Source organism: Gekko japonicus, unplaced genomic scaffold, assembly GCF_001447785.1.
Source record: "Gekko japonicus isolate JY-2015 unplaced genomic scaffold, Gekko_japonicus_V1.1 scaffold1751, whole genome shotgun sequence".
Lineage (NCBI taxonomy): Eukaryota > Metazoa > Chordata > Lepidosauria > Squamata > Gekkonidae > Gekko > Gekko japonicus.
Genome location: NW_015171554.1, coordinates 299,412 through 312,464, shown reverse-complemented (window position 1 = coordinate 312,464; position 13,053 = coordinate 299,412). Strand labels below are relative to the sequence as shown.

Genomic DNA, 13,053 nt, shown 5'->3' with positions numbered 1-13,053 from the left:
ATCTTAGAATTTAAGCCCTAAATAAATTATTATTTGCCCCGACCTGGATAGCCCAGGCTAGCCTGATCTCGTCAGATCTCAGAAGCTAAGCAGGGTCAGCCTTGGTCAGTGTGAATGCCATGGTCACATGTGGAGGCAGGCAATGGCAAACCGCCTCTGTTCATCTCTTGCCAGGGGTCTCTATAAGTCACCTGTAATTTGAAGGCAACGACAAATAAATTATTATTTATATAGGGGGGAGGGCTCCATTTATATCCCTCTTTTTTCCCCCACAGGGGACCCAAAGAAGCTTTGTGGGATTGTTATAAGGATTACGACAAGACAAGGCTGGTGAAGCACTTTGAACACTGAAAGTGGTACATCTGTGCTAAGCATTATTAACTGTTATTGTTATTATTATTATTGTTATTATTATTAACTTTCATTAAAGATAAGGAAATAAAGTGCTGAGGTACTCCTAAAGATTTAGCACTCTCCCACAAACAGAGGAGTGGTTAGAATTCGGTCCAGATTTGACTACACTTTTTCTTTGCCAGCAGACCAGTGGATTGATGTGCAAGGTGGGCTCATGGTGTATCAGTCATTTCTGGCCACGGCAGGCTCGCATCACTTGTTGCAGCCTACCTCATGAGCTACATGTCCAGCCAACTCTTATAGAATAGTCCAGTGCAAGAAAGTACCTCTTGGATTTTAGGTGGGGGCACTGCATTTTTAATGGGCCTCCGCCTCTTTTTCACCAAAAGTCCTTGCATGCAGAAAACCTGCATATCTGGGAGTAAATTAGTATAGAATCCCCCTCTGTCCCTTTTATATGCTTATTTTCTACATGCAGGACATTTTGTTGTGGGGTTGTGGGCATTCTGATATGGGGACACATTCATAAATGCAGTCCTCATGCTGAACGTCAGTCTAGGGGGAATTCTGCCATGTGAGTCTGTTGAATGTTTCAACAAGCTCTAGGTGTGACTAGAATCTGCACAGAGCTACTCAAAATTGTTTACTTCTTCAAGAAAACCTGCATATCTGGGAGTAAATTAGTATAGAATCCCCCTCTGTCCCTTTTATATGCTTATTTTCTACATGCAGGACATTTTGTTGTGGGGTTGTGGGCATTCTGATATGGGGAAACATTCATAAATGCAGTCCTCATGCTGAACGTCAGTCTAGGGGGAATTCTGCCATGTGAGTCTGTTGAATGTTTCAACAAGCTCTAGGTGTGACTAGAATCTGCACAGAGCTACTCAAAATTGTTTACTTCTTCAGTTTCCATGTTTTTCAGGCAGGTCACAGGTGCAGAATTTTAGACAGCACTGTTTTTTGTACAGAAGCTGTCTGTGACAGCCAATGACTAAAGGTCTGATTGTACCATCCACCTTCTAGATAAGAACTTTTGTGCAGGCAAGGGCACATACATACACTATATGTACATAGTCACATGGGTCAAATGCACTGGTTTGGCATGTACACACTTAGCATGTTAATCATAAACAAGATATTTCTATGAAGGTTTTGATGCATAGTGGAAAATTCAGTGAACTGTCAATAAGCAATGTTTTAATATATCTTCCACTGAATGAAACAGACAACATTGTTACTACAGCTGAGAGAATCTTTTCTGTACTAAAACTACATTTTAATAGCAGTGGCTGAAAACCCTGGCATTGTAATGTCAGAAACAGGAGATGAAATGTTTTTTTTTAAAAGTAAAGGAAAGCTAAATTTACAGTAGAATGTGTGTGTGTGTTTTTTTTTAAATAAAGGAAAGCTAAATTTACAGTAGAATGGAAATAGTTCTTTGATCCTTCACACAATGTAAACAACAATGTACTCAATTAAAAGAAATTCTCTGACCCTCTTAATACAAATGTGATCATCTCTGTTTACTTAGGAAAGGATCTCAAAGGGACTGACACATGCTGCTTAGCAAAGAAATCAACGCTGGCTCCACCACCTTAGCTGAAGGTCAGGCTTCAGTGTGGTATCTGTGATGGAGACGTTACTATAATAAGAATGCATTTTAGAGCCAGAAAGTCTGGTGTTGACGGTTCTCCCAGCCGTATAAGGAACTTCATGGACACATGAGAACTCTTTCATGGCAAGCTGGACGTTTGGTCTGGTCAGGGTATTAATTATAGCTGTGGGATGAACTGTTCAAGTCATTGTATTCATGCTATAAAAACAGGAGTGGTAATTGATTCAGTCAGCTGAATCAGGGTCACATTTTTATGCAATTCCTTCTTTAAACGCATTGCTGTGAATTGTTACCATTACAATGCGTGTCTCCTTGTGGGAAGGCTGCTTAAGGTCAGCAAAGCTGCTTATTCCAATGGAAAATACTTTTTAACAGAGTGCAGCACAATTTTACTACAGCATAAGTCCAGCCTAGTGCACGGAAACTAATTCTTGCAAACCTCTGATGCACGTAGCCCCAGAAACTGAGGTTCTGGATCTTACTTGGTAAAATGTGCATTCCATTGCAGACTTCAGCATTCCTCAGCAAAATATTATTTCAGTTTACAGTGTCTTAAAGTGTTGAACTCAGTGTTGGTCAGGACTGCAGAACAGGAGTAGAGGTGGCCCCTTAGGTCAAGTCCCTGGTTCATCAGTCGGTCTCTCTCTCTCTCTCTGTCATTATCCAAGGACCTCAGAGCAATAGACACAGGATTATCCTCCCACAAACAATCATAAGACTTCCTAACTACACATAACTGGTCTCTTCCGTTCAGGTCCACCTTTCTATCCACTACACCACACAGTCTCATGAACACATGTTCAAAAAATAATAATCTGAAGCAATCTGAATAACCTTCCAAGTAAATGTGCTTAGATGTGCAGGATTAATTTCAGAAACCCATGTCAGCAGTGGGGTTTTGGTGCCATGTGGCAGGCTTATAAAAGTCCCTTGCCTAGTTAGTTGTGGCAAGTAAGTGGTTTCCCTCCAAGGGAAACAGAGACGAAGAAACAAATTGGGGCAGAGGGAAACAGAAGCTTTAATAATTGTACAATCTCTACGTGCTTCACATGCAGCTTTGTCAGGGGGAGTCTTTCAGATTCTTTTTGGTTCCATTCCCATACACACACTTGAACACAGTGAGCTGTTTCCCTCCAAGAGACCACCGTGGAAATCTTGGGCTGTGTTTTCCTTTCTGGGTGTAAATATGCCACAAATAGCTTTTAGGTGTGCGGGAGCTGGCAGCCTAGTAAGAATTGTTAATGGGCTACCAAATTCTCAGGACATATTTGCAGGGCTGCTATATTCTAAATATCTGTTTTTTCATATCTGTTGTCTTGGCGGTGTTGAGATAATTATAGCTGCTTGTTCGATAACCATTTATTTAAAATTCAAGAGCTACTTTTGCTAGCTTTCCATAACCATTTACTTAAAACAAAATTCAAGAGCTACTTTTGCTAGCTTTGTTTGCTGTGTTGACAAACACAAATCTGTATATATACGATCCCCAGATAAATTGGTGCATATACTGTTTTCCCAAATAAGGCCGTAAATTACTTTTTAATTTGTTGGTATGCTATGGCAGATGCGTCTGCAACATTGTGCTGCTTTAGAGGATGGGTAAGAAGTAGTGCAGAGAAAAAGAGAGGTTTTTTTTAAACAGTATTATTGTATTTATTTCACGTATACTCTTCTTCTTCCCATATGGGGAACCAGAGCAGCTTACATCACTCTACTTTCCTCCATTTTATCTTCCCAACAACCCTGTGAAGTAGTTTAGGCAGAAGGTGTGTGACTGGCCCAAGGTCACCCTGCCAGCTTCAGTGACAAAGTAGGGATTTGAACCCAGGACTCCCAGATTCCAATGAGACAGTCTAACCAATACACTATGTCTCTCTCTTACATGGGGTTCCCTGTGATCTCCCGTCTACATCCTACTTCAGCAGTGCTGCAACAGCAGGGCTTTCCCATCATTCACTGGGCTCTAGCAGGGGGGGGAAGAGAGCTCAGTGCAGCTCAGCCAGGGTCAAGACAGTACATAATTGTTCAAGCCAGGTATATAAATATAGACTGTGGATTCAGATAATTGTTACCATTGGCAAGATAGCAATCAGAAACAGTGAATGGTGAGCTTCTCCTCATACAGAGCATTATGGGCATTTTTTAACTTGTATGGAGATTCGGATTGCTTTAAATGTGGTTACATTGAGTATATAAGCATCCCATCCTATGTTTGTATAGTCCTTTATGTATCACAACGTATTACAGCATCTTACCGTCACCTTCCCTTCCTTTCCAGTTTGGTGTAGAGGTTAAGAGCGTGGAGAGAACCAGGAGCTGGGAGAACCAGGTCTTATTCCCCACTCCTCCACATGCAGCTGCTAGTGTGACCTTGGGTCAGTGATAAGTTCTTTCAGAGCTGTTCTCTCAGGAGCAGTCCTCAAAAGAGCTCTATCAGCCTTACTTACCTCCCCTGTGGGGAGGGGAAGGAAAAGGAGATTGTGAGCCACTCTGAGACCCCTTTGGGTAGTGAAGGGCAGGGTATAAATCCAATCTGTTCTTCTTCTTCCCCACAACAGGTCCCTTGTGATGTAGGTAGGGCCTGAGAGAGTGCTATGAGAACTGTCACTGGCCCAAGGTCACCCAGCAGGCTTCATGTGGAGGAGTGGGGAATCAAACCCAGTTCTCCAGGTTAGAGTCTGCCACTCCTAACCACTACACCATGCCAGCTGGTTATAGGAATCTCTGGTGTTTGAATAGCACTGTCAGTGACAATAAGATATGAGAGGCTGAAACTGTTTAATACTGAGGAAGAGAGCTGTAAGCAGTGCTACTATCATCTTCTTCTTCATCATCATCATCAAAACACATGGTTTATCATTGAGGAAGTGAGCTGTAAGCAGTGCTACTATCATCTTCCTTATCATCATCATCAAAACACATGGTTTATCTCTGTATCTGAAAAAGCTTCCAGTGAAGGATAGACATTACTTTTACTCAGGGCTTTTTTTGTAGACAAAGCCCAGCAGGAACTCATTAGCATATTAGGCTGCACCCTGACAGCACAGCTCATTAGCATATTAGGCCACACCCCCATGTTACCAGAAGTGACCTTTTGCTTCTTATTCTGTTTACCTTGTTTGTTGTCAAAACCCAAGGCTTTTTTTTGTAGCAGGGACTCCTTTGCATGTTAGGCCACACATCCCTAATGTAGCCAATCCTAATGAGTTTCTGTTGTTGGGTGTGGCCTATTATGCTAATGAGTTCCTGCTGGGTGTGGCCAACTCGGAGGCCAGCCGGAACTCCGTTCCTGTCCGTTCCTGCCCCAAAATAGCCCTGCTTTTACTATAGTGTAATCCTCTGCAGAGTCGCACCTTTCTAAGCCCTTTGACTTCAGTAGATTTTTGTTGTTGTTCAGTCGCACAGTCGAGTCCGAGTCGAGTCTAAATCAGTAGATTTAGAGGGGTGTAATTCTGCTTAGAATAGTACTGTTAGGCTGCAGTCTGAAGAACACTTTTCTGGGAGTAAGTCCCTTGGAATAGACCTATGTGTGGAATCTGAGTAGACCTCTTTAGGATTGGTCTCGGACATTCCTAAGAATATGGCTGCTGGAATACTGAACCAGAACAGCACACATTCTAGTCAGCAACAGAGGTATTATCTTCTCGATTCAACAGGACAACTAATGTTCATTGGCAAACTCCAAATGTGTGATCTGGGAAGCCATCTGGGGATCATGTAAAGTTGGATCCTGCCAGCTTTATGCTGGCACAGGGGGGGTGAGAGGTGATATCACACGATTCCCCTCCTCACGGCAGTGCCCCATCTCATGTAGCCATTTTGTCTCCCAGTACCCATGTAGCCTTTTCAGGGGCCAAAAGGAAATGCTGGGGGAAGATGGGAAAGCTGGTAGAACTCCAGCCCATCATTATTTATACAGAGTCATTTTTGCATTCCTGTGTAACAACCTGTTCTTGATTACTGTGGGTAATTTCCCTGTTATCTTTACAAAGGCGTTAACGTTGATGATAAAATAACATGGGAGTGAATTTTTCCACATGAAAATGCTGATGACCGTTAGCATTCCCTATTCTGCATGTCCATTGCCTCAGCGGAACTTTTGACTAGCAGCAGTAGATATTGGAGATCACATGTTCCTCCCTAGTTGGCGGTGCCACCTTGCTCTGGAATGTGTTTCTCTGCTTCCAGTGAACCTCTTCCAGCCTCACTGTGACATTCGAACTGCTCTGTAACTGAACTTGGAAGTTCTGCTTACGGGCACGCAGCAGAGTCCCGTGGATTGTTTTTCTCCTGTTTTCCCTTCTGCGGCTTTCTTCAGAGGTTTTTGCGGCTGTCTGTTTTTAGGCACTATCAAGTGAAGCATGGAATTCCAAAGCCGAGGGCGCTCCTATGTCATTCCAGAGAATGAAGAAATCTCGCACGCTTCTCAGACTGTGCATAATGGCCACGGAAATGAAGGGGAGAGAGCAGTGTCAAAACTGCAACGTAGGCACAGTGACGTAAAAGTATACAAAGAGATATGTGACTTTTATGCAAGATTGTAAGTTCACCTGGTCAGAGCTGGTTTATTATTTTGGTTGCTTTGCAGTACCGTAGTGTAATTTTTGGTGACTAGGAGAGCTGTAGTGTATTATGATCTGTATATTAAAAAAGATTTCGTGGAGTTAATCATATTTTAATTTTAGTTGTGTTTGTGTGTCTGTGCTGTAACGTGCAGTCTGATCGTTGTACGGAATAAGATTTTTATGGGGCTTCCAGTGGTGCGTTTGGAGCATTTATAAACAGGCTGTGTGTAGAAACTGGGAACGCCTCTACTTACACTGACACTTGGAAAAATGCATTGTTTTGCAGTGTGGAAGACAGTTTAATGCTCTGAGCTCACTAGTGTAAACTTCTTGCAGGCAGTCTTGATTTTGTCTGCTGAAATATGAAATTAAGTGCTGTCATAGACACAACCCAATCGTAGCCATGTTTACTTAGAAGCAAGTCCCATTGTTTTAAATGGGACTTATTCTCAAGTAAGTGTGCCTAGGAGTGCATCCTTAAAACAGTATAGATTCAGGACATGAAAACTGATAATTACTTATAAGGGTTCACTTTTTAAGAGCTTCTGTTGCAACTCATGAGGACTTTGGGTGCCGAATGCCCGCTACTGTGTCTTCAAAGTTCTACAGTGCAATTCTAAGGAGAGATACCTCCTTCTAAGTCCACTGAAGTAAATGGCCTTAGAAGGATGGATCTCTGCTTAAGATTGCCCTGGTAGGGACGGGGCCTTGGAAGTTCAGGGAGGCCTGCCAATGACTGTATATGAGCAGATGTTGTCTCTGCAGTCTGCAGTGGTGCTAAATGCAAGTATTTCAGCCACTTGGACTGAAGCCAGCATAGTGGGTGTATCCCATTGCAGAATGCTGTAGGCCACCTTTTCCTAGGAAGTACAGCAATTACTCTAGATTGTAATCAACATGACAAGATCCAGACTGTGCAGAAGAGTCAGTTTAGCTATCCAGTTGCTTTATTGAATATGCTCCCAGAAACATATAGCAAAACAAGCAAATATGTAATTATATATCTTTTTACAACAGCCAGAATATTGTTAGCCAAAAAATGGAAAGAAGAAGAACTGCCCTCTAAGAAAGAAGTAATAGATAAAATGTTGTCAGTAGTGGAAATGGATAAACTAAGTTTAACAATACAAGGTAATAGCAAAGAGATTTTTGAAAAACGATGGAAAATGTTCTATGTATGGTTAGACAAGGAGAATAAGTAAGACTCACAAGAATGAGAAATGTAAACCGATGATATGATGTATACTGAAAATTATAAATAAACAGTTAAAAAAAAAAGTTTAGCTATCCAGTTTGCTCCTTCCGTATAGTGTCGAGTGGAAACTGGTGGAACAGAACATTCTGCATCTGCTAATCTTGTGTAGCTCCTCATACGGCCATCTTGCTAAAAGGCTCATTGCTTAAGAGCAGCATCAGGAGTGATGCTTGTATGGACTTCAAGTAGTTCCTTGGTGCGTGAACTCTGCATACAGTGTTGCAGAGGAGACTCTTACTGTGCATACCCTGCTTCTCCAAATAGAGTCACAGGCAGCCTGCCAAAATATACAGTCCATCCACCAGAAGAAAAATGGATGGTCATGTGGACATGGCATGGGGCCAGTCACTCTCCCTCTCTTGCCCTAAGTTCCCTGAAAGTAATGTTTTGAGGAAGAAACTTGAGTAGAGGGAAATCATGTACGTGACCCTGAGTTTCTTGGAGGAAGGATGGATAAAATGTGTCTTGGTAGACAGAAGTGATGAAAGGAGCACGTGCATGTGAGTTTCCAGCTTGCTTCTGCATCCCAGTATGTGTATACGTAGGAGAAATGAATGAACTAACCCAGTGTGCATATGACACGGCCTAGGGTTCTACAGAAAAAAAAAATTCTGAATGACAGAGGATAATGTGAATTGGCTCTGAGATAATCTCCATATGGGAATTAATAATAAATAATAATTATCGTATGACCGTGTGTGTAGTATAGCCAGGAGAGCCTAAGATTGTCTGGCAGCCAGAAGTTCTCGCTTTTAGTGTTATGCACCACTAGGTTTGTGTTTAAGGCAAGAGATATTTCAGAGGTGGTTTGCCATTGCCTGCCTCTGCATTATGCCCCTGGTATTCCTTGGAAGTCAACCATCTAAATACTAGCTACACCCTGCTTAGCTTCTGAGATCTAATGCAATTGGACTAGCCTGGGCTATCCAGGTCAGGGCCCCATATGGGAAATAACATGTTTATCATCCCATTGGAAGAGTACCAAAAAAGAAGTTTATTTTGGCACCTGAAGTCCCACAGCTGTATTATCCATGAACTGGTGATAACAATATGAAATCTAGTGTTTTATATACCCTTGTTCTTTAATTATCTATTCCTAAACAGTGGATGCTTCAGAGGGAAATGTGGAGATCAGGAAGAGTAAGAGACCCTGTACTCCTGCAGAAAAATGGCAAGAGATTTGAGCAATAGTGTTGTATAGTGGTTAAAGTGATGGACTAGGATGCGGGAGATCTAGGTTTGAATCCTTACTCTGTCACGGAAGCTTTTTGGGTGACCTTGGGCCAGTCACGCTCTTTCACCCTAACCTGTTTTACAGCATTATTGCAAGGATAAAATGGAGGAGAGGATCTCTTTGGGGCCCCACTGGGAGAAAAAGAAGGGTATAAATGAAGTTACTCTAACCTGCCCTACCTTTAACCTCCCAAACTGCCCCAGGTGAGGGTTGTCCATGTGCCTTTCTCTCATACTGCTGGCAGCAGAGGACAGTACAGCTGTTGGATCTTGAGCTGCTCTCACCCATGACCACCTTGGGGACAGAAAGTAAGCTTATTACTCTCAGCCTCTCACTGCTGAAGTGTTTGCTGAGAAGATGACCATTGGATCACAGAAGAAGTACACCTTTTGGTGTGCTGAGCCCAATTTTCTGAGCCAAGGTCCTCCCTTAAGAACATAAGAACATAAGAGATGCCAATGTTGGATCAGGCCAGAGGCCCATCCAGTCCAACACTCTGTATCACACAGTGGCCAAAAATACCAGGTGCCATCAGGAGGTCCACCAGTGGGGCCAGGACATTAGAAGCCCTCCCACTATTGACCCCTCCCTTCCGTTGTCTCTTTGGAGATAAGAGGGACACTGCCCCTCTCTGCTTCTGGAATGCCTTTGGGAGGAAGATGTGTCCAGAGGAAGCTTTCCTTGGGCCTGATCTCTTCTTTTTATGATTCATTTATTACAAGAAAAGGAAGGGGGCAAAGGATTCCCCCCCACTCGCAGTTCTCTGTGGATTCTCAGTTATATCAATTTTTTAATAATTATATGCATATGTTTTCTTTGGAGGAAAATTATTAAAGGCTTTGTTAATATGGAGACACCCCATAATAGGGGAGGAGGGGGATGCTATCACATAGAAAGTTTGACAGCTTGCCCATGATGTTTGCCTCATTCCTAAACACTCTGTGTGGCAGTAAGGTTCATTGCTATCAGTAAGACTTAATTTTAGGCAAATATATATTGTGGGGAACTTTCAGACATCTCATTCTGTTTGTTCTTGCGTGTGAATTGACTCATCTCTCTGTAAGCAATGGAAAAGGCTTGGGTGTTTTCTTGAATTGTTGCCACCAAACTGGATCAACTGCCTATTAAAATAGAAGCAGCACCACAAAGAGTAGGTTTTCTTGCATTGATCTTTTCCTCGTTTCTTTGCAGCAACATGGCAAACGCTCTTGCGAATGCCATGTGTGAGCGCTGTCGAGGGGGCTTTGCACCTGCAGAGAAGATTGTGAACAGCAATGGTGAACTGTATCACGAACAGTGTTTTGTGTGTGCCCAGTGCTTCCAGCAATTCCCTGAAGGACTGTTTTATGAGGTCAGTTCCCTCTATTTCTGTGCTGGCTTTCTGTTAGTTCGTTACATCCCTTTTAAGAGCTGGTTTCCATATCTGGGGTTATAACCTGAATTCATCACTTCCCTGTAACCATGTGTGTTTGCAATTGCATAGCCTCCAGCTCACACAGTTTTGTCTTAGCTCAGGAAGGATGGCTCCAGAGCAAACTAATTTATGCAGTAGCCAAATCGCTTGCTCACAACTTTAATGCCAGTAGCTCACAGAGTAGAATTTTTGCTCACAATACTCCACAGCTTAGAGGGAACATTGGTTATAACCTGAATTCATCACTTCCCTTTTGAGGAGCTGTTGGCCATGGTGTGGTGCTTGACCACCAGTTCCAGGTTTGTGTGGGCCCTGGGTGATAGAGTATAACTAGGCCCCCATTCCTCTGCTGATAAAAGAGACTGCAAAGAGGGACGCCTCTTATGCGAATTAACTGTTAAGCGACACGAAGGGGGAGACGGGAGGAACAAACTGAATGTGTTTTGAGAGACTTATCTGATTTGCGACGTCATTGGGCGAGTTTTCTGAGTTGGGAAGAAGCGGTAGAAACGGCAAAAATGGCGTCCCAGCAAAGAAAGTTTAAAACGAAACCACCAGGCAGCCAGAGTCCGAAACCGGAAGAGGGAACAGATGTCATTAAACTCTTGGCGGATATGCCTAAGCCGGTGATGGAACAACTCAATGGTATTAACCAGCAATTGACCGTGATGAACAAAAGCTTCACAGCACAGCAGCTCCAGCTGAACGAAACGGAGAAAAAAGTGGAGCAGGCAAACGAGAAGATTAAAGAGATAGATTATCCCCCTTGTCTGTTGATTTTGTTATTTTCCTTGCTGATTGTATTCTATGAACTATTGTAACTAAGGAGCTTGTGTGCATCTGTGCGCGTATCTGTTTTTCGTATGCTTGAGAACTGTTTAGTAAAAGGCAACATTTATTTGATTAAACCTAGCGTGTTGTCTCACTTCCTGGGAAATTAGGAGCGTTTCGTTGGCCAATCTGACCTCTGTATACACGGGAAAAGTACTCACGCCACGCCCACTGTTGTACATAAGTCTGAGTTGGGCATTCGGAACCGTCCTTAGAGGAGTTCCGGTGACATCCCTTTTGCGGAGCTGTTGGCCATGGTAATAATAATAATATACTTTATTGTCATTGTATATAGTACAACGAAATTAAAGATGCAATAATTTCGGTGATCTACAACAATATTCATATACACTCACACACCATTCACTACTGTCCCATAACTCCCTTAAGGTTGACCACCAGTTCCAGGTTTGTGTGGGCCCTGGGTGATAGAGTATAACTAGGCCCCCTTTCCCCTTTGGTACAGCCCTTTTGCCTTTAATTACACCCCTTCCATTTGGTCTCTTCCCTTTGGCCCTACCTTTCCTTCTACAACCACTCCATTTTCCATCTCAGTTTGCTTGCTCTGATAAAGAGATCATACCAAATTTTCCTTTTTTTTTTAAGTTATTTTCATTACTTTGTAGAAAACCAGAGAGAAGAAAATATGCCTTCCATGATTTTATTTGGAGCCTTGGTCTAAGGGTCTGCAGAAAAGTTTCTCCACTCTCATCAGTGAAAGTGAGGAGGCCAGTCCATATCCTTCCAAGATACTTAAGCATTTGAACAATCCCAACATACTGAAGATTTTCATTTGGAACCATCCGATAAAGAGGAGGGAACTTAATTTTATCACTCAACACAGGGTCAAAGGAGCCATCGCTAACACATGGGAAAACTTATTTTTAATACTGATAAATGCATAACTTGGTTGCTTTAAGCAAGAGTTACATCTTCGATCCTGCTAATTTAATCTTCCAAAATATCAAAATCCAAATCTTTAACTGTTGGTTTTATACATAAATATTTTTTTAAACTGGGACTTCCGGTCCACGGAGCAACGATGGCAGACGCTCTCCCCACACTGGGGAAGGGCAAATCGCACACCAGCGGCATGGAGGGTTGCCACCTCAAGTGGCACCCCCGCGGAGCCTTTGTGATAGACTCCAGGCCAGGGGGCTTTTGAGGGGTAGCCTCTTCGATGGCGAAATGCTGGAGAACTGAGGCTCCCCTCTGCCCCAACGGTCCAGTCACTGAGTGGCCTTCGGGCACAAGCTGGTCTGACCGGGACAAGTGCCGGAGATCGAGCGGAATGGCGTATTAACCGAGCGTGGTCAGAGAAACTGACCAACAATGAACGTGAGTTCTGAATAAAATGGAGTACTTTAAAAGCTGTCCCCCCCCCCTCTGCTGATAAAAGAGACTGCAAAGAGGGACGCCTCTTATGCGAATTAACTGTTAAGCGACACAAAGGGGGAGAGGGGAGGAACAAACTGAATGTGTTTTGAGAGACTTATCTGATTTGCGACGTCGTTGGGCGAGTTTTCCGAGTCGGGAAGAAGCAGTAGAACTGTAAACAAAACGGCAAAAATGGCGGCCCAGCAAAGAAAGTTTAAAACGAAACCACCAGGCAGCCAGAGTCTGAAACCGGAAGAGGGAACAGATGTCATTAAACTCTTGGCTTAAGCCGGTGATTGAACAACTCGATGGTATTAACCAGCAATTGACCATGATGAACAAAAGCTTCGCAGCACAGCAGCTCCAGCTGAACGAAACGGAGAAAAAAGTGGAGCAGGCAAACAA

General features: G+C 43.0%; 1 protein-coding gene across 3 annotated transcripts in view; it reads left to right on the top strand.

The window, feature by feature from the left end:
- Positions 1-13,053, top strand: part of LIMS1 (LIM-type zinc finger domains 1) — an 88,175-nt gene that overhangs the window by 58,410 nt on the left and 16,712 nt on the right. For 2 of the 3 annotated variants that reach the window (XM_015419713.1, XM_015419712.1), the window contains exons 1-2: positions 6,172-6,512; positions 10,218-10,377. In XM_015419713.1, coding sequence (XP_015275199.1) covers positions 6,334-6,512; positions 10,218-10,377 — 339 coding nt within the window. In that variant the 5' untranslated portion in view covers positions 6,172-6,333. Of the gene's footprint in view, positions 1-6,171; positions 6,513-10,217; positions 10,378-13,053 lie in introns of those variants that run through there. The other variant, XM_015419714.1, reaches the window with a different exon arrangement.